This window comes from Panthera pardus, unplaced genomic scaffold, assembly GCF_024362965.1.
Source record: "Panthera pardus isolate Hobbes unplaced genomic scaffold, ASM2436296v1 HiC_scaffold_22, whole genome shotgun sequence".
Classification (NCBI taxonomy): domain Eukaryota; kingdom Metazoa; phylum Chordata; class Mammalia; order Carnivora; family Felidae; genus Panthera; species Panthera pardus.
Window position 1 is genome coordinate 30,440,654 of NW_026526788.1, and position 18,501 is coordinate 30,459,154.

General features: G+C 54.8%; 1 protein-coding gene across 19 annotated transcripts in view; it reads left to right on the forward strand.

The window, feature by feature from the left end:
- LOC109264357 (collagen alpha-1(XIII) chain) overlaps window positions 1-18,501 on the forward strand; it is a 79,956-nt gene that overhangs the window by 46,830 nt on the left and 14,625 nt on the right. For 8 of the 19 annotated variants that reach the window (XM_019444387.2, XM_019444389.2, XM_053888540.1 and 5 more), the window contains 13 exons: window positions 137-190; window positions 1,323-1,367; window positions 1,748-1,813; window positions 2,980-3,003; window positions 4,749-4,811; window positions 5,871-5,915; window positions 6,290-6,442; window positions 7,059-7,157; window positions 8,635-8,679; window positions 11,188-11,229; window positions 12,147-12,173; window positions 13,098-13,178; window positions 16,661-16,696. In XM_019444387.2, the coding sequence (XP_019299932.2) occupies window positions 137-190; window positions 1,323-1,367; window positions 1,748-1,813; window positions 2,980-3,003; window positions 4,749-4,811; window positions 5,871-5,915; window positions 6,290-6,442; window positions 7,059-7,157; window positions 8,635-8,679; window positions 11,188-11,229; window positions 12,147-12,173; window positions 13,098-13,178; window positions 16,661-16,696 (780 nt within the window). Of the gene's footprint in view, window positions 1-136; window positions 191-1,322; window positions 1,368-1,747; window positions 1,814-2,979; window positions 3,004-4,748; window positions 4,812-5,870; window positions 5,916-6,289; window positions 6,443-7,058; window positions 7,158-8,634; window positions 8,680-8,894; window positions 9,017-11,187; window positions 11,230-12,146; window positions 12,174-13,097; window positions 13,179-16,660; window positions 16,697-18,501 lie in introns of all 19 variants that reach the window. The other 11 variants (XR_008416716.1, XR_002078703.2, XM_019444402.2 and 8 more) reach the window with 7 other exon arrangements.

Here is an 18,501-nt window from a genome sequence, read left to right on the forward strand (position 1 = left end):
AGCCAGTGCAGACACTGACGGAGATCCGAAGACACTCAACACCCAGAACATCAACAGCAAGGCCCTCGTGTGGCCCCTTAGGCAGCCGGCCGAACTGCCCTGCACACCCTCAGCCCGTGACTCTCCTCTTCCCCAGGGAGAAGCTGGTGTTGATGGCCAGGCCGGCCCCCCAGGACGGCAAGGAGACAAGGTACAGAGGCCCCCAGTTCCGAGACAAGGGGCAGCTTGGGAGCTCAGGCCCCAGCTCAGAGAGAGAAAGAATCATGGTGGCCATTCCCACAGCTGGACCCCCAGGGCACAAGGCTGATGGGCCGTGACTCCTGGGGCCATCACTCCTGTAGGCTGGGGAGAGCCTTCCCCCAAGTCAGCAGTCATGCAAAGGCTGGCTCGGGGGTGCACGCTTGGGCCAGGGAGCCTCCCAGAGCCTCTGCTTCTGTGAGCTTCCACGCCGCTGGTAAAGGTGGGGCTCCCACTCCTCTCCGGCTCCTTCCTGTGGGAGGGTCAGGTCGGTGCTGCCCCATCCCTCACAGGTGCTCAGCAACTGAAATGCTGTGGGGACAGGGGCATAAGGGTCAGGTTACCTGCAGGTGGCAGTGACTCAACGCTCCATGAGCTGGCCCACTGCAGGGTCACGAGGAGCTGAGTTCTATTAAAGGGCCTGTTGTCCCTTTATCTTTACTTTCTATCTTGACTTTTGAAATTTGTCTTGAATGTTAACGTTGTCCCAGAACAGTTGGAAGTGTGGTTTGTTTTCATTTCTTCCCCCATAACTCTGTCCTCTTTCCAGCAGGAGCAACCCCCACCCCACCCACCAGGGAGGTTGAGTGTTCCCCTTACGCTGAACTCCCTTTTTCCATCCTGCAGTTTGGGGCTTTCACACTCAGGCCTCTGGAAGAACCCACGGTCCTTCCGTGGCAATTACGACCACCCAGGCCATTGGCAAAAAGTTACTGAGCTCTTGCTCCTTGAGCTGACTGGAAATACAGCGGAGCAAAGGGCCTGGTCCCTGCACCCAAGGAGGTGGCTGACTTAGGGGCTGGGGAGAGGTGGCCAGGCAGACAGGTGGAGTCCCTAACAACTAACACAGGACAGAAAGAATGTCCTTCCAGTGAAAAGCAGCGGAGCCCAGAGGCGCTGGGAGGCACAGAAGAGGGCCTTCGGGTGGAGACGCTTCCTGGAGGGGTAGAGCCGGCACTTTAATGCACAGGGACGTTTGCAGCCTCTTGGCCTGAGCTGAGATGAGCCTCCCGGCCCTCTGGGGACATCAGGTTCTCTCGTACCCAGCCCTGACTGCGTCTCACTCCAACTTTGTCGTACGACAGGGTGAGCCCGGAGCAGCCGGAGAACAGGGACCGGCTGGCCCCAAGGTACGTGCGTCTCTCGCCCAGAGTCCCAGGGCGACATCTCACTTCCCTGGGCTCACGGCACGAGGTGGCTGGACTCTGGGTCTTGACGGGGAGGGAGGGAAAGACTGTGGCAGGAGGTTCGCGACCGCAGCCGTGACTGGACTCGGTCTTCTCCAGGCCTGGCTAGTCCCCAGCTGTCGCACGGAGTCTTCTGTGTTCATCGTGGAACCTCTGGGCACCCTGCCTCAGTGTTGGGAACCCGCTGACAGGCTCCCCATCCTGCTGCTCTAGGTCCACCCGGGCGCAGCCAGGCATCACCCGTGTTGGGGACAATCCCGTCTAACAGCGGGCAGCGGTTGCTGGGCCCCGGGCCGGGGGGTGAGACCACGTTTGTCTTGCAGGGCAGCAAGGGGGAACCAGGCAAAGAAATGGTGGACTATAATGGGAACATCAACGAGGCTCTCCAGGTGAGTGGGGGCTAACCCAGACTCGAGATCTGGAGATGCCCCGGGGGCCTCCAAGGCTCTGCACCACGGCCTTGATGAGGGAGCGCTCCAGCACCCCAGTTAGTGTCCTTGAGGCCAGGCTAATGGGCAGAGCTTCCAGAAGAGAGGCCCCCTTGCTCTGTCTCCCTTGGCCTCTGCCTGCAGCCTCCGGGAAAATGCACCTCCCTCGTTTGGCAGCCGGGAGGCCCAGCCCTTGGTGTGGCCCGGCTGGCGGGTTATCCTGGCTCTGGGGAACTGAGAGCCGTAGCTGGAGCATCCTGGCACCCTGTGGGATGTTGACCTATCCAGGGTTCTGGAGCCCCGTTTCTTCAATAGCCCTTTCACATGGTAGAATCTGTCTTTCTGAAACATATCTCCTTTGCGTGCCTATTTAATCACGTTTCAAGTTCATATGGTACCCACCCTTTGAAGCAGGGTATCGCCATGAATGGCTAGAGCATGCTCGTTGGGAGTTGTGGGGGAGGGGTGCCCTGCATGTTGTAGGGTGATTAACCACTAGATGCCGCTAGCACCCCTCCCCCAGTTGTGACAACCAAAATATGTCTCCAGACATTCCCAAAAGTCCCCTGGGGGCCAAACCTCATCCCCGGGGTTGAGAACCACCGCTCAAAAGAAAGTACCTCTGTGAATCCATCTGGAAGGTGTATAATCCTGATTTCATGCCAACGCTGTCCCTCTGATTTCTTGAGTGGCTCCATATCTTCCTATACGGTTCCGTATCTTGAGCGGCTCCCTTGTTTATGAGGAAGTACGTCAGAGGCTGGAAATCTGGGCTCTGGGGGAAGAGGAAAGAACAAGGGAGAGTCCCAGTCGGTGATTAGAGAGAATAAGAGATGTGTTGTGCCCTCCTGCTTTGGCAAAGTGAAGGGAAGTCTGCGGTCCATTTCGGGACTTGACTGAGTTCGTTGTGGGAGAGCCTCAGAGCAGCATTTGGTGAGGCGTAGGGACTTGTCTGCCCAGTGCGAGAGGTGGGGTGGTGTGGGTTGGGAAGCACGGAGCCCACCAGCAGGGCCTACCCCTACTGTGCTCCTAAGGGGAGGCCCAGCTCCCACGTTGCCTGGGCCAAGGGGTGCCTCCAGATGGCTCTGGACTTGTTCTTCAACTGATTGCATGGCTTTGGTTTTCAGGAGATCCGAACGCTGGCCTTGATGGTAAGTCTTCCCCTTTCTGTTGGGTGCAGGGCTGGGGGCTGGGGGCTGGGGGCCAGGGGAGGGCAAGGACTTGAGGTCTAGCTTCCCAAAAGCAGGTGCTAGGCATCTGGGTTTGGACCGACCGTGAAGTGCTGGGGCAGAGGGTGAGGGGAGCCCGAGCAGGGGGGTCTCAGGAGCCTCCCCCACCCAGGGTCCCAATTGTCCTCTGGACAGCGTGTTCCTATGCTTCTCCATAAAGCTGTGTCAAGGAGATGGAGGTAGAGAAGAGGCTGCTCTTTTTTAAGTTTATTTATTTTGAGAGAGAGAGAGAGAGAGAGAGAGAGAGAGAGAGAGAGAGCAGGGGAGGGGCAGAGAGAGAGGGAGAGAGAATCCCAAGCAGGCTCCACACGGTCAGTGCAGAGCCCGACTCGGGGCTCGATCTTACGAACCGTGAGATCATGACCTGAGCTGAGATCAAGAGTCCGATGCTTAACCGACTGAGCCACCCAGGTGCCCCAAGGAAGATGCTTTTATAGGCTTCTCGTTTTCCTCAACCTTCAGCCAATAAAATCCATAACCCTAAAAAATCAGTAGCAACTCAACCTCCGCATTTTCACCTTCCCTAGGAATCAATTTCATTTTCTGCACTCAGAAAGCCAGAGAATTCCAAGCCCAGGTTTTACTTGTGCACCTACCAGTGACAGGCCTGTGCATTTTTGTGGTGAATATTTATGGTTAACACAACCACCCCGAGGTTTAAGTTCCATGTGGAGAGAAGAAAGGAGATCACAAAGTTCTCAAACTGTTGGGATTTCATTTCACTTACTATTTTTCACGGCCACGTGCCCCAGAAGGCTTAGGGGGTGTACAGATCCAGAATCAAGCACCAGGCACGGCATCCCCTGACCCCGGAGGTGGGTATTAACATCACACGATTCTGGAATCGATGAGCTTCGTTTGGGAACATTAAAATATATTATTTGAAGTAGTATTCGGAGCTGAACTTTCATGGAATTCTTGGTTCTTTTAAAATCAACCTCAAAGTATAAGTTACACACAATAAAACGTACCCACTTTTGGGTAAAGTTGGATGAGCTTTGACGAATGCACATACCCACGTATCCTCCACCCCAGTCACTCCAGAAAGTTCTTTTATGTGCCTCAGGCGTCAATCCCACACCGACCCTCAGCCCCGGGGCACCACGGATCTGCTTTCTGTCACAGTAGATTACACTTGCCTTTCTTGGAGTGTCATTTGAATGGAATCACACTGTATTCTCGTCTGTGTCTGGCTTCTTTTACTCAGCATAATGTGTCTGGGTTTCATCGGTGGCCTGGCAGGAACCAGTGCCTGCTTCATTTTTTACTGCTAAGTAATATTTCATTGTATGGGCTGTCGCAGACCTTCACCTGCTGATGGCTATTTGGACTGTTTCCTGGAGGCATTTTTAAGTCCCCGTCAGGAGAGGTCAGGATCATGTTCTTGGAGCCCAGGATTCCCCAGGGGTGTTCAGAGGGAGAAGAGGAAGAGGCTGTTAGGCGTGGCTCTAGGTCGGTAGGGAGGGGGAGCATCACTCTAACCCAGACGCACTCAGGGCTCATCTGCCTTACACAGTGGGAACCCCATACTGTTTCCTTTGCAAAAAGGATGAAATGTTTGAAAATGATTGATCTCCGGAAACCAGCCTCCACACACACCCCTCTGGCAACAGGCCACGCCTCCTTGGTTGGAAAGTTCCTCCACGGGTCTTTCTTTTCTTTCCTAGGGGCCCCCTGGTCTTCCCGGGCAAATCGGCCCACCCGGAGCCCCGGGGATCCCAGGCCAGAAGGTAACACTTGTCTTGACAAGGGGGGGGGGGGCGGGCCCCGCAGAGGTACCGCGTGTGTCCCTGAGTGCGGAAGCCAATGGGTGACCCTCTAGTGTTCCCTGCAGAGCCACCATGGCAACTTGGCCTGTGACTCCTCCCGCTGCTCCCAGGCGCCCCAGGCCCTACCTTGCCCACATCGCAGCCACCCCCACACCGGCCACCTCGGCTCTGCTGCCTGACTTGGGCTCCTGTAATCCACAGGCTCCTTTGGTGTGGTGGAGCCTGGGTCTAGACAAGCCATGCTCCAGGCAAAACCATGTGGGGACCCCCAACCTACCCATCAGGCGACGTGGCACTTAAGCTCCTCCCCGATCTCCCTCCTCCCTCACTCCCTGCCTTTGCTCTTTTATATTCTGCCTCACCCCTGTGATTTTCTCAGAAGACCCTGCACGTTTGCCCCTCTGTCCTCTGCTCATGAGGGCCCCTGCCCTGAAGCTCCTTCCCCTCTTCCCCTACCTTTCCCACTCCTCATAGTGTGAGCCCAACTCAAAGGCCACCTCCTCCTTGAAGTCTCCCCTGATCTACCAGGCAGAATTCACTGCCCTTTCCTCTCCGCTCCCCTCATAGCCTCATTTTGCCTTGGAGACGTGGCTCGTTGTTTACTGGCCTCAAAGACAGAGACCAGGCCTCCTTTATCTCCCTCCCTGACCTAAAGAAGAGGCTTGGGTTGACGTGAAGATACAGGGAGCTCCCCCTGGGGCAGACGGGACAGGAGGGCCGGGTTGGGGGGCACTGGGAGACAACAGCCCCCCAGGGAGTACCCAGGGCCCTCAGTGGCAGCACGTAAGGTTGTGGCCAAAATGTGGCCTGTGGGGCCAGGAGGCCCGGACTCGGACCTAGCTCCACTCTGCACAGACCGCAGGCCTTGGGCACACACCTCTGCCCTGGGGTCCTCACCTGGAAATGGAGGCAGTGCAAGTACATAGCTCCGGGGGACCCTGGCACATAGGAAGCGCCCCATAAATGACAGTTATCATTCGTCTCTGCTCTGAGAGTGACCTTTAGTTGTTCTGGCCACAGGGGGAGATTGGACTTCCAGGCCCTCCAGGACACGATGGGGAAAAGGTAAGAACAGACACTCCCAGACAAGCCTCCGAAGATGGACCTTGACCTGGGCTGGCAGGGGGACCGGGAGGGGGGACAGAAGGCTCTGGAAGAAGCCCAGGTGTGAGCCTTGTGGGGAAGAGAGTAGGGGAGGTGGGGGCCAACCCTACGCAAGCCTGAGCCCCACATTGCCAGCCCCAGAGGAGCCAGGAAGACCAGGCTGGGCTGGGCTGGAAGTTTCTAGAATTCCCAGGGAAAGTGGACAGGCTCTTCGCCTGGGCCAGTCAAGCACTGAAGAGCCACATCCTTTGGACCTCCCGTTCTTTCCTGTTCTCTCTCTCTCTCTCTTTTCTCCATTAGTGTATATAAATAAGTATTGCTGATATTTTCTAAAGGGACCTCGAGGCAAACCAGGCGACATGGGCCCTCCCGGTCCCCAAGGCCCCCCAGGAAAGGCTGGGCCCACAGGAATGAAGGGTGAAGACGGACACGTGGGGAGCCCGGGAGAAAAGGGGGAGAAAGGGGAGACGGGGCAAGCAGGCCCACCGGTGAGTGCTGGGCCGGCCGGGACCCTACCCTGTGACGCGTGTATGCTTGCACAGTGTGCCACCCCAGCATGGCTTTCTCAGGGTCCCCACTGCAGCCTGGGCCAGAGACCTGCAGCCAGGAAGTGGGGGCAGGAGACTCAGCTGTGTTTCCCTTCAAGCCCCCCCACCCTTTTCTTTTATGAAGGCCAGTTTCCTATCTCAGGAGAACTGGTCCTGTTCTGTCATCTCCTGTGTCCTGGGGAAAGTTGCTGAGCCTTGCAGAACCTGTTCTGTCATCTCTAAAATGGGGATAAGAATGCTTCCCCTGGACCCTTCCCTGGGTTGTTGGGAAGGCGATGAAGTCGTAGGTGTAAATGTGCCTCTTTGGAAAGTATGCGGAAGCCTGACACCCCGGAGAGGCTGCAGGTACAAAGAAAGGACCGTACCCAGTCCAGCCAGGCTGCCGACTTGACCTGGGAGTCTTCTCTGGGCCTCAGTGGTTTTTATCTGTGAAATGGGCACCATCCTAGACACCTGCCCTTGGAGGAAGGGAGCCATGTGTGCATGCCACGGTTGGTCGCAGAGGCCCACTTGATGACCTTGCTCTTGACTAACAGAAATCTTTGTCGATCTGTAGGGTCTAGACGGCCCAACTGGGGAGAAAGGAGAACCAGGTGGCCAAGGGAGACCCGGAACAACAGGATTGCCTGGCCCGATCGGGCTCCCGGGATTTACAGTAAGGCGAGAGGGCAGGGTATCAAGGTTGTCAGCAGGCAGCTGTGGACGAGGGCATGCGAGCAGGGGCGCCCTCGCTGTGGTCACCAGCCCAGCGGATGCCCGGCGCTATAACGATGCTGCATTAACCCCCGCCCGCCTGGCTGGCCTCAGTGGGGGGCGGGCGTGTTCTCTTGATGAGCAGCTACTCCGTGCTGGGTACTGACTGGAGTGTGAACAGTGGTTCCCCCTTCTTCCGCTCACGGCACGGCGGCCCCTGCCTTCAGGCACCAGCCTGGTTCAAAGGCGCTAGAATCTTAGACTCAGAATTCTCCTCTTAGAAGTATAAAGAACCTCAGAGGTCAACCCGCCCCACCTCTGACCCAGCGCAGGAGTCCCTCGGGAGCCACTAACTGGGGCTGCCCCACCCAGATGGGACAGGGGGACAGCTCACGGCCTCCTGACGTGTCCCCTCCAGTGTGGAGCGGGGGACCTGCTCCTGGATGTGGTGTGGGAGCTTCCTCGTCGCCCTCCCACCACGGGCCCTTGCTCTGTTCATTTCTGCAGCTGTGTTGCAAATCACAAGTTCAGCCGCTTAAGACAGCGTGCACCTGTGACCTCAGAGTGTCTGTGGGTCAGGCGTTTTAGGCTACCGGGTCTTCTGCCCGGGGCTGCGGTCAGGCTATTGGTCTCTGTTCTCACCCAGGTCCTCATCCAAGCTCGCTGCTGTTGGCATGGTCCATGCCATAGTAGGACCATGTGCCTTGCCATAGTAGGGCCACGTCCCTCAGCTACTCCAGGCTGCCAGTGCGGGCTGTTCCCCATGACAGACAGTTCACATTAGAACAGCTTGCTTCTTCAAGGTCAGGGCCGGCAGGAGTCTCTCAGTGCCTGCTTCCAACAGAGCTGTGTGTGTGTGTGTGTGTGTGTGTAACATATTTCTAACATAACCTTAACATGTGTATGTTATAGTTTGTACCGTGAACTTGTAACATAACCACAGGAGGGACATCCCATCACCTTTGCCAGGTGCCATATTCTGTTGGTTAGAAACAGGTTTCCGGTCACTGTAGGGTCTGTGCACGGCAGGATCCACGCACAGTATCGGCCTCTCCTCCCGTGGGATGGAACCACAGAGTCTTTTTTTTTTCTTGATGTTTATTTTTGAGGGACAGAGCATGAGCAGGGGAGGGGCAGAGAATCCCAACGTGGGGCTCGAACCCACAGACCGTGAGATCGTGACCTGAGTCCAAGTCCAACCCTCGACCGACTGAGCTACCCAGGCGCCCCATGGGACCGCAGAGTCTTGAAGACCGCGATCTCAGGGCCCTTGCCGGGGCATCATCCATCAGGCTGACTGCCTCCTCAGCCTCCGAGATGTCCCCCGGTCACACCTAGGCCTAGTCTAGTGCTGGTTGGTTTGTCACACATTTGAGGGTATTCCTGTGCCAGCCTTCCCTGAGGGCCGGCATCCACACCGTGGTGTTTTGTGCCCACAGGGGGAGAAAGGAGAGCCCGGGGAGAAGGGAGACCCAGGAGTGGAGGTAGGTTGTACCTGCCCTACTTTCTGTGTCACGGGGGTGGGGGGGGGGGCGTTGACAGGGGTCTCATCACACCACAGCCCCTCCAGGGTTCCTGTGCTCTAGAAAGAAACCCACAACTGCCCGACACAGGGACCGAGGAAGAAGCTGAACATTCACTGAACATAGAGGCTCGGCCTCAGAGCCCCGGTTCACGGTCTCCCCCTTGGTGTTCACAGAGCACCCGCCATGCTTCGTTCCCGGTGCTAGAGTCTGGAGGTAGGAAAAGAAACAGAGCCGTCTCTATGCAGCCAACAGTCCCAGCAGCAAGCATACAATGGTTAGCAGCTCAAGGAGTTAGGTGAGCATCCTAGAAGATGGGCCATTTGAGCAGGGTCTTGAAGACTTTGTAAGAGTTTGCCTCGAAGCTCCGGAAGCCGGGCTTTCCAGAGAGACGCGTTATTCTCCGAGAGATGTCTGGTGAAGGGAGGAGGACACAACAGTGGAGAGGAGCTCAGGATGGAAGTCAGGTTCTCACAAGATGAGAGGGATTCCGGCCTATTTGTAGGCTCAGGGAAAGAGCCAGGAAAGCAGCAGAGCTCAGTGGTATGTGAGGGAGAGGACGTTTGGTGGGTGGGCCAAGGCCACCCAGACAGAGCCAAGGAAGAGACCACCAAGGCTTCCCAGCCCCCAGAGAGGTCCCCTGCCCCCGGTCACGTTCAGTGTCACCAAGGCCCAGCCTCACTTAGGGAGACAAACCTGATGATATGATATGGTTACCGAGGTGGACGTGCATGGTCTCCTAACGGAATGCTCCGAAATGCGGGAAAAGCACCACACATAGAAATGTTCCTTCCCGAAGTATTTAAAGTACAAATTGGAAACAGGCTACATTTCTAACAAGAAGGAAATGATTCAATAACTTACGGTTGATAATACTACTGGTAATAAGGGTCCCCATGTTTGAGAATGTTTGTGCCAAGCACTGTTCCGAGCCCCAGCTGGGGAGGAACTCATTACGTGCCGTGCAGTCGCCATGAAAAGGACGCTTGTGGGGAACGTACTCAAAACATAGAAAAATTTGTTCTACTTAAATGAAAAACCAGCAGAGAATCAAATTATACATATAGATATAATTTATGATAATCATCATAAATTATATATATATATATATATATCATGTATATGTATCATGTATATATATAATCATATATATATAATTAATGATAATCATCATTAAGTACGGACGTATTCAAATACATTTTACGCCGCATCAAAAAAGCGTGGAAGGAAATAAAGCAAAATATTAGTATTCAGATGTTTATTCTTTTTCATTCTTTCAATCCCTTGTAATTTACAAAATATTTTAATGGGTCTGTTATTAATTATTTTATTTTCCAAATTATCATCCGGTAAAATCGACGTCTGTATAGTTCGTGAATTTTATTCAATACATAGGTTTGGGTAGCTTCGACCACAATCAGGATACATGAACTACTTATTTATAATAAGAAAAAAAGCAGTAAACTTTTTCACAAAAGAAAATCGAGTTTCCAGAGGTTGAGCCGAGAAGTCCACAGATCCAAGAGACATTAGAGGTACCAGTTCTGCCCGGTGTAGGGAGCTCCTCTCTGATGGCCTGGCAGAGAGGTCACACCCCGTCCGCACTCCGTGGGATTCTAACCCTGGGAAGGCGAGAAGAGCTTCAAAGTTGAAATGGGGTGAGCAGCTCAGAAAGGAGCAGGCAGGACTTCCCCTTGCCTCCTGGGTGACTGACTGTGGGCAAATGGATGTCCATCCTGATCAGAAACAGAATCTGCAATGAACAGCATCCTCCACAGAGAGAGAGAGACCCCCTGGGTCCCTCCCCCTTCCCTGCCCAGTGTGAATCTGTTCTACCTCACTGTGTCTTCAAGGGAAACAGAGACCAGCGGTCTCTGTTACAGACCCGAGGAGACTTGAGGGACATTTTTCCAAAACTGCTCAGCGTCGCCCCCATTCCACATAACCAGTCTCTGCTCCTTGAAGCCAAAGATCTCAAATTCAAATGCCTGCAAGGACCAGGCATGCAACAAATGAAGGTAAAGGTCGAGGTCAAAGACAATAGGGGGTGGTGGGGACTGGGGTCGTCGGAAGATCTCATGCCCCAGAGGGGAAACCTCTTATTCAGCTCTAGGCAATTGTTGCCAGGCATGAACAAGAGTCTTAGTGCTGCCAGATGTTTTTTTTTTTTTTCTTTCTTTCTCTCTTTTTTTTTTTTCAAGAAAATCTGGAAGTCTAGACGTTTTGACAGCATTTCCTGGCAATGTTTGGGTTTTTGTTTTTTGTTTTTTTTTTTAATATTGTACAGGTTAATCAATTGCTGTGAGTTTCTGCCCTGTTCTAAGCCTTCTTTTGGGAGACTACATGCTGGGCAGTTCTGTCTTCCTCTGGCTTTGCAGTCAGTCCCCAGCTGGACCCTGAGCCATGTCAGAAGGAGAGGCCACTTGGAGCGTAAAGGCGGTGGGCTAACCATCTCCCTTTGGATTCTAGGTTCCTGGGCCCCCAGGGCCAGAGGGGCCTCCCGGACCTCCGGTAAGTCTGGAGGGCTTGTCAGTGTTTCAGTCCACTCTAACCGGGCCCCTGACATCCCCTCGCCGCAGCAGTCACTGGGGTCAACCTCAGAGGCCTCAGGTCACTGTCATGGCCTCCTCCCAGGGTGGGATTTTCTCAACCGCAAACCCCTCCCTACTCCTTTTCCTTCCCTTGCTAAACAGGCACCACCTCAGTGACACCAAAGAACCTGGGTGTTGCCGGGTTTCCCAAAAACAGTGGAGTGGCCGGGCAGCCCTGGGGTCTGGTCCCACGGCCCTGCAGGAGTCCCTCTGTCACTAAGCTCTGCCCTTGGCCATCAGGCGTCTGCTCTCCTGTTTCCTCTTTCTGCTATCTGGCTAGCAAAATGAACTAGATTAATAGAGACAGTGATTTAAGACCAGCCCCAGTGGATCGGCCTTTCCATGGTTACAGGTGATAAGATGAGGCCTTTATAAGGTCCCCAAGCATCCTCAACCAACAGATGCTGGTCCTTCCTCTGTGGGGTTCACAGTCCCCAGGGCACTGTGTCACCCATTGTCACTGGCAGAAGTAGGAGTAGTAATGATGAGAGTAGCCAACATTTTTCGAGACTTATTATGTGCCAAACACTGCTCCAAACACTTTGCGTATGTTAATTTATTCCACTTTCGCTGTGTTCTTTCTAAATCTTCCCTTCGTGAGACTCTAGGTCAGCTGTGGGGGTTACAGAGAGACTCTCTGTCAGTCCCTGGCTGGGGAGCCTGGATCAGACCCCGCCCCAGGGAGGCCCAAGCACAAACCCCCTTAGCATCCCCTCTGCTTCCCCTGGGCAGGGACCCTAGGCCCTTGCTCTTTCGTGGTCCAACTTGTGGACAAGGTATTTTTGACTTAACCAGAAATGCAGTTCTGAGACACCCCTGTTTTGCTTCCAAATGCAGGGACTCCAAGGTGTTCCTGGACCAAAGGTAAGAAGAGGTCATGTGACAAGTGCAGGAGCAGGGGAAGGGGCGAGGGGTGAGGGCTGCAAAGGAAGAAAGTCCTTCAGAGACAGGTGGCCCAGCTGACCCCCTCCCTAAATGGAATCGCGTGACCCTCTAGCCAGTGGCTACAATCAGGACAGAATGAAGTCCTACAGTCCTTTTCACATCCATCATTGACACTGGGCGGGCTTTGGATTTAGAATTTTCCCATCCATTAATCCACCCAGTGAGTGACAGGTTAGATTCTTAGCAGATGATGAAATCCTTTTCCGTGTGACCCACCCCAGATCCTTCACTCGCCCTGAAGTTTGGGTGGGAGACAGAGAGGGGTGTAGTGTGGGCCCCCTCCCCGGGTCCAAACCCACTGGTCTCTAGCCTGGAGGTCTCCCAGGCTCCCCGCTCAAAAGCATTCCAACTGGGTAAGAGGGGCTGGGCGCTGATGGCCTACTGGCCCTTACTTCCTGCCCCAGTATACTTCAGGGGACTGTTGGGCAATTTCTTGTCCCAGTCAGTTTGCAAGCCTCGGGGTTCCCATGCTGGCATTTCAGGCACCTGCCAGTGTCTGGAAGGCCCCACTTTTGCTGCTATACAAGTGGTCACTTAGGCCCAAGCCCCACCTGGAATTGTCCTGTGGGCTTGTGTCCACTCCACCCCCTTTTTTTAGGGGGACCTCCCAGTCACCACAGGCATACTGAGGACTCGAACTGAGGGAGAGTCAGGCTAGGAATTCAAGGACTCCTGGAGTCTCCAGCCTGCCATCCCTGGGCCAGCCACCTCCACCGCCTCCCTCCTTCATCCTCTACCTGCCCTCATCTCCCCAACCCACCCCACCCTCCAGGATCCCAGAACGCAACACTGAGGTGGCTGAGACGTGCCCATCTGTGATCTTCCCCCCTCCCTTTCCTTCAGGGGGAAGCGGGACTGGATGGAGCAAAAGGAGAGAAGGGTGTCCAGGGAGAGAAAGGAGACCGAGGGCCGCTGGGATTACCCGTAAGTATCTCAGAGCCAGCAGCACCGTGAGGAGCCCAGCTGGGTGATCCTGAGGAGGCCGGGTGGTATACGGGACCCCAGGAGAACACTGCTGCAGGTTCTCAAGCTCTGAGCATCCCCGAACTCCGCGTGGTTTTGCTTTCCTACCCCGGGCGAGGTCATAGCCTCTAATTCCCTTACCGAGGGCTCCCTCTGGGCCAGGTCCTGGCCTGGGTGTGGGGGGAATAGAGAGCTACATATGACACACCCCCCCCACAAGGAGCACCCAGCTGGAGAGCCACAAGTGGCCTGAGAACAGCCTCTGGCCTACATGTGCCTGATTCAGAGGCAGTAAAGCTCTGCCTTCCTGGGAGCCCAGCGTGAAGGACCTGGGGGCAAGGAGACAGTGAAACGTCTTCGTCTCTCTCTTATTTTCCTACTGAGACCCGAGCAGAGCCCCCGCTCTCTGCTCTTAAGCACTGGCCACGGCAGAAAAGCCTGTACAGAGGCAGATTCTCTGGTCCCAGCAGGCTAAGGCCTTTCAGATCTCCCGTCGCAGCCTGCCCTGAGATCAGATCCCAGGTCAGGGCGAGGGGCCGCTTGGGAGGCATCTACATTTCCAGACGTGGGGCCCGGCCTGGGCGAATCTTTTGTCCCAAACTCCAGGGGGCTCGTGGCCTTGTCACCGCCTCGCCCTCCCTGGAGCCCTGGGCTTCATCCTCCCTCACACCCCAGAGGGGCTGGCACTCTTCGTGGCTTGGTTTTCTAGAGCTAGCGTGGTCATTCGCGGTCCATCTCCTCATTTTACTGATGGCCCCAGAGAAGAAAGAGGGTCACTTGATGGCATATGTGAAGTCAGTGGTCAGGCCACGCCAGAGGCTGCTCCTTCACTGAGGCCTCAGCCTCGAAAAGGGGCTCATTCCAGCCACTGGGGCTTCCTCCGTCCCAGGCACAAGGCCAGTTCCCACCCTGGGAAGCCGTAAAGAACAGCTTTGTTCTCCAACAAAGAGAAACCCAATTACCCCAGCTTGGCAGGGCTCGAAGGTCTGGTTAATATAATCACAGCAACCAAACAGCAAGAGCAAAAGGTATGATTCCACCCTCATTAGCGCATCAAATGTAGGACCATTTAAGGAGCTGATGTACCTGAAAGAAAACTGATGACTTGAACAGACATTTTCCTGTGTCTCAGGCTATGTCCGGCATGGTTAAATGCTCCTTACTGTTAAAGAGCCTTCCTGCCCCTGCTCAACCACAGATCTCTCCTTGTCCGCCTTCATGGCCCCAACACCCTAGTGAACACTGGGGACTGGAGCCAGAGGTTGAAATGCAAACGGCACAGAGACCGAACAGGTCACATAAACAAAGAAAGTGCCAGAGGAAAGACAAAGTGCCAGTCTACCTTCAACCTGTCAACTTTCAATAGCGAAACGGGCACAGGGAAATACTTTTGCTAGCTTACGAAAACAACAGAGCAAGCATATTCACAGCTGGCAACAGACGGGGACTTCGGAGAGACAATAGGGAGGAGTGGGGACTGTGGCCCATTGGAGACCATGGGTCCCTTCTTAAGGAAAGCAGTCCCTCCTCAGTTCAGCTGACTGTTGCCTTGGGGGAATGAGGGTCCAGTATTCTGGATAGTCTCATTTTTCAAAGGAAGCTGGACATCTGGCATTTTACATGACATCTCCCCGTTTTCTAACGTGAAGTCAAAATTCCTTGCAACTCTGCAGATTGTGCAAAATATGTCAGTGGCCCACATATGCCCTGAAAACCTCCAGTCTGTGTCCACTGCTCCAGATCTCTCAAGATAACTCAGTATTAATGCTGCATAGACAAAGTGTGTGGATATTTAGTGAAAGCTCTGATTTTTGGCTTCACCACAATATTGTATGCTGTATGGTAGGAGTCTGCTTCTCTAGGACATCCTATTCAGTTCCTCCTATTTGCCCTACGGAAGTGGTTCTCAGGGCTGGCTACACACTGGAGTTGCCTGGAGCTTTCCAAACATGCCATTACTCCCAGCCTCATTCTTGGAGACTCTGGTTGAGTTGGGGTGGGGTGGGACCCAAGCATCTGTATTATTTGACATGTTCCCCCAGGAAATTCTCCTGTGGCAGTGGGGTTGAGAACCACAGCTTTCTAGGCTGTGAGTCAAGATCATCCTGGAACTTTTGTGATTCTAATACTGAGAAGGAAGTCCCCGGAGGACCCTACTACCCAGCACCCTTTCCCCTGCCCTTCCTTGCCAGGGGGCATCGCCCCACCGTACAATCCTGAGGCCTAGGCGCATTTCTTTTTCTTTTTTTTTTTTAATGTTTTAAATGTTTATTTATTTTTGAGGGAGAGAGAGAGACAGGGCACAAGTGGGGGGAGGGGCAGAGAGAGAGGAAGACACAGAATCCGAAGCGGGCTCCAGGCTCTGAGCTGTCACCCCAGAGCCCTACCCGGGGCTCGAACTCATGGACCACGAGATCATGACCTGAGCGGAAGTCGGACACTTAACCAACTGAGCCACCCAGGCATCCTGGCCTAGGCTCATTTCTGAACTGCTGGAAGTAGTTTTTAAGAACTCAGTCCTTACCGGTCCAGAGTGTCTCCACTGCCTTCTCTGTGGTTTGTCACATTGGAGTCATTAGACAAATTCCCCCCTGGTTTTTCTAGGTGGGTCTCAGGGGCAGCTTCCCAGCCTATTCCCCCCTTGTATATCACTGGATGCTGCATTGCAAGTGGTCTTAATAGCATCCCACCCGCCAGCCAGTTTACTCCAGGGCGTACGTGGCCTTAGACCTTTGTCGCAGTCAGCTGCCCCCAAAGCCTTCTTCTATAAAAGGGCCCTTGTTTGGGACAACACGAAAGGATCGAGTTCGTGCTGAGTTTTGCAAACTGCAGTGCCAGAGAAAGGTCAGGCATCGTTAGCACTAACATCCGAGCCCCAACGCTGGAGCAGAAGCAGGCTGGCTTCTCCCCCAGGTTCCCAACTCAGTACTGATTTCCTCAGGGTTCCCCAGCATGGCCCGGTCTCAGCTGCTGTGCAAAAGACGCTGGGAAGACAACCCACCGTCCACACAGGCTTGTCCCTCTGCAGTGAGACTGGTCCTGGGGAAGGGATGCACTACCTCTGGTTCCAGACACCTTCCCACGAATTCTCTTTCTGCGTCCCTTTCTCCGGGGCACTGGAAGCCCCTGGGAGAGGGGTTTCTGAGAGGGGATAACAGGCGAGAGGGAAGCAGGGGGCGCTGAGGATCAGAACGGCCTTCTGCACGGATCTCCACCGGCCTGCTCAGCGGTCGGCCCCACTGCACCCAGTGTCCGTTTTCGTTGGTTTCCGTGTGAATACCATTACCTGTCCTCCCAAGCCTATTTCTCCCGTTTTGTTTGATTGCCAGCATTTGTGTCTGTCCAGAGTCACTGCTTCACTCACCTCTTCCCTCCCCGGTCCCTTTTTCTCCCTCCCGTTCCTCCCCTCCCCTTTTCTTGGTCAAACTGTTCCCTTCGTCCAGGGAGCTTCAGGTTTGGACGGCAGGCCTGGGCCACCGGTGAGTGTCGCTTCTCCGTCACCCGTCATCCCACCCCACCCCACCCCCGGCCTGTGACCCCTCTCGTCTGTCCCTGTCCCGCTGTGGCCTCGTTTTCCCCGTGAGTCATGCCTCATCCCACCACCAACACCAGAAAGGTACCGTCTGCACTCAGTTCAGAAACGCTTATTCGGGTCTCTTGGCCAAAGATGGACGGCCTTCATCTGAATTCCCCCGGCCATCGTGTGAACCCAGGGTCCTCAAATCTGAATTTCCTGACTGCCGGGCACGGGGTGGAAGTCTGCTCCAGCGGCATAGACTCTGTTTCTCGTGGAGGGCCGAGTGTGGCCTGGGAGCCCAGCCCCAGGGGTCGGGACCCTGACTCACGCCCACCAAACACAACAGTGTCTGTATGTGCCTGTCATGCCGTGTTGTCTTCATGCTGTGAGCTCTGTCCATCTCCTGTCTGCCCACAAGGGCTTCCTAGTCCTGTGCAGCCCCTGTGGAGTGTACTGGGGTGAGGACAGGTGTAGCATCTAGGATCACATGGGACGGTCCCAGCTCAGTGTTTGGCAGGCTTGTTATAGCCACTTCCTGTGGTGCCGCAGCGGCCCCGCGATTCAACGGGGGGCTTATGCAGAGCAAGTCAGGAACATTCGGGTCCCCTCTTCATTCTTTTCTGATTCCAGAAAACAGGCATCACTACTCATGACTAGAAAGCGCCTGGCCCTTCTTCTCGTGACAAACAGCTGAAGCATCAGAAAAAGAGTCTCTCCTCTCCTCTCCACCTGCCAGGCCCCTCCCAGAGCGCCCCAGGAGGTCTTTAGGGAAGTGGCTTTCCCACTGAAGCCTGTCACCTTCCCAGGGTATAGGGATCACTGACCACCGAGGGCCAGGAGGCTGAACTTCCCTGCCCGGGAGCCGTCACCAGAGCTGTGGGTACGCCCGGCCCCTTCCAGCCAGGGAGTCCCCGCCCTGCCTTTGCGGGACACTTGTGAGGCCACGGCTGCATGGTCTGCCTAGAAGTCGAGGTTCTAATGAGCTGGCTGGAATGGCCCTCAGGGGAAAGCGAGTTTGCAGGCTTTCATTTGTGGAGGTGCAGGATATCCACTTGGGGTACAGGCCGATGTCAAAAGCACAAAGGCAACAGTGGGCCTTCTCGGGGCCCTGGAGGTGGACCTCACAGCTGGTGCAGCGGGAGCCCAGAGCTTCGAGAAGGAGCCGCAGAGCCTCGTCCTAGTGCACGTGTCCTCGCCAAGCAGAGGCGGTGACGTGGCTCAGCCGAGACCACGGCCCTTCCAGAGCCCCTCTCCACCATGCGTTTACGGAGGCGACACTATACCTGCTCCCATACGGAGACTAGACCTCTTTTCCAGGCATCATTCCGGCTTCGCTCCTCCCCAGTCCCTCCCTTTTCATCCTCCTCACGCCCAGCGCACCTTCCCCAGGTGGCCCGTCAGGCGAGGGGGATGATCTGTGGCTGGAATCAGAGAAAGCAAAACTGTCCTCACAACGCGCTCCGTTCTTCCTGGACGGACGGGGGAGCAGTGCAAATTCAGAGATGCTGTCCCCTTTGGGCCCCAGGTTTTATTTTTCCTCATTAAATCAATATCACAACCTTAAAGGAAAAGTTTTATGGGGCAAATAACCCTGCCCAGCCAATACTGACATTTATTGGTGCCGAATGCGTGACATACATTCAACTGTTTTAATGGGCAGGGGCCTCAAAAGCAGATGCTCGTATCATCATCCCCATTTCACAGGGAGGAAAATGGACCCTCAGAGAGCCCAAGAAACGTCTCCGATATCGCAGACTTGAGAGGCTT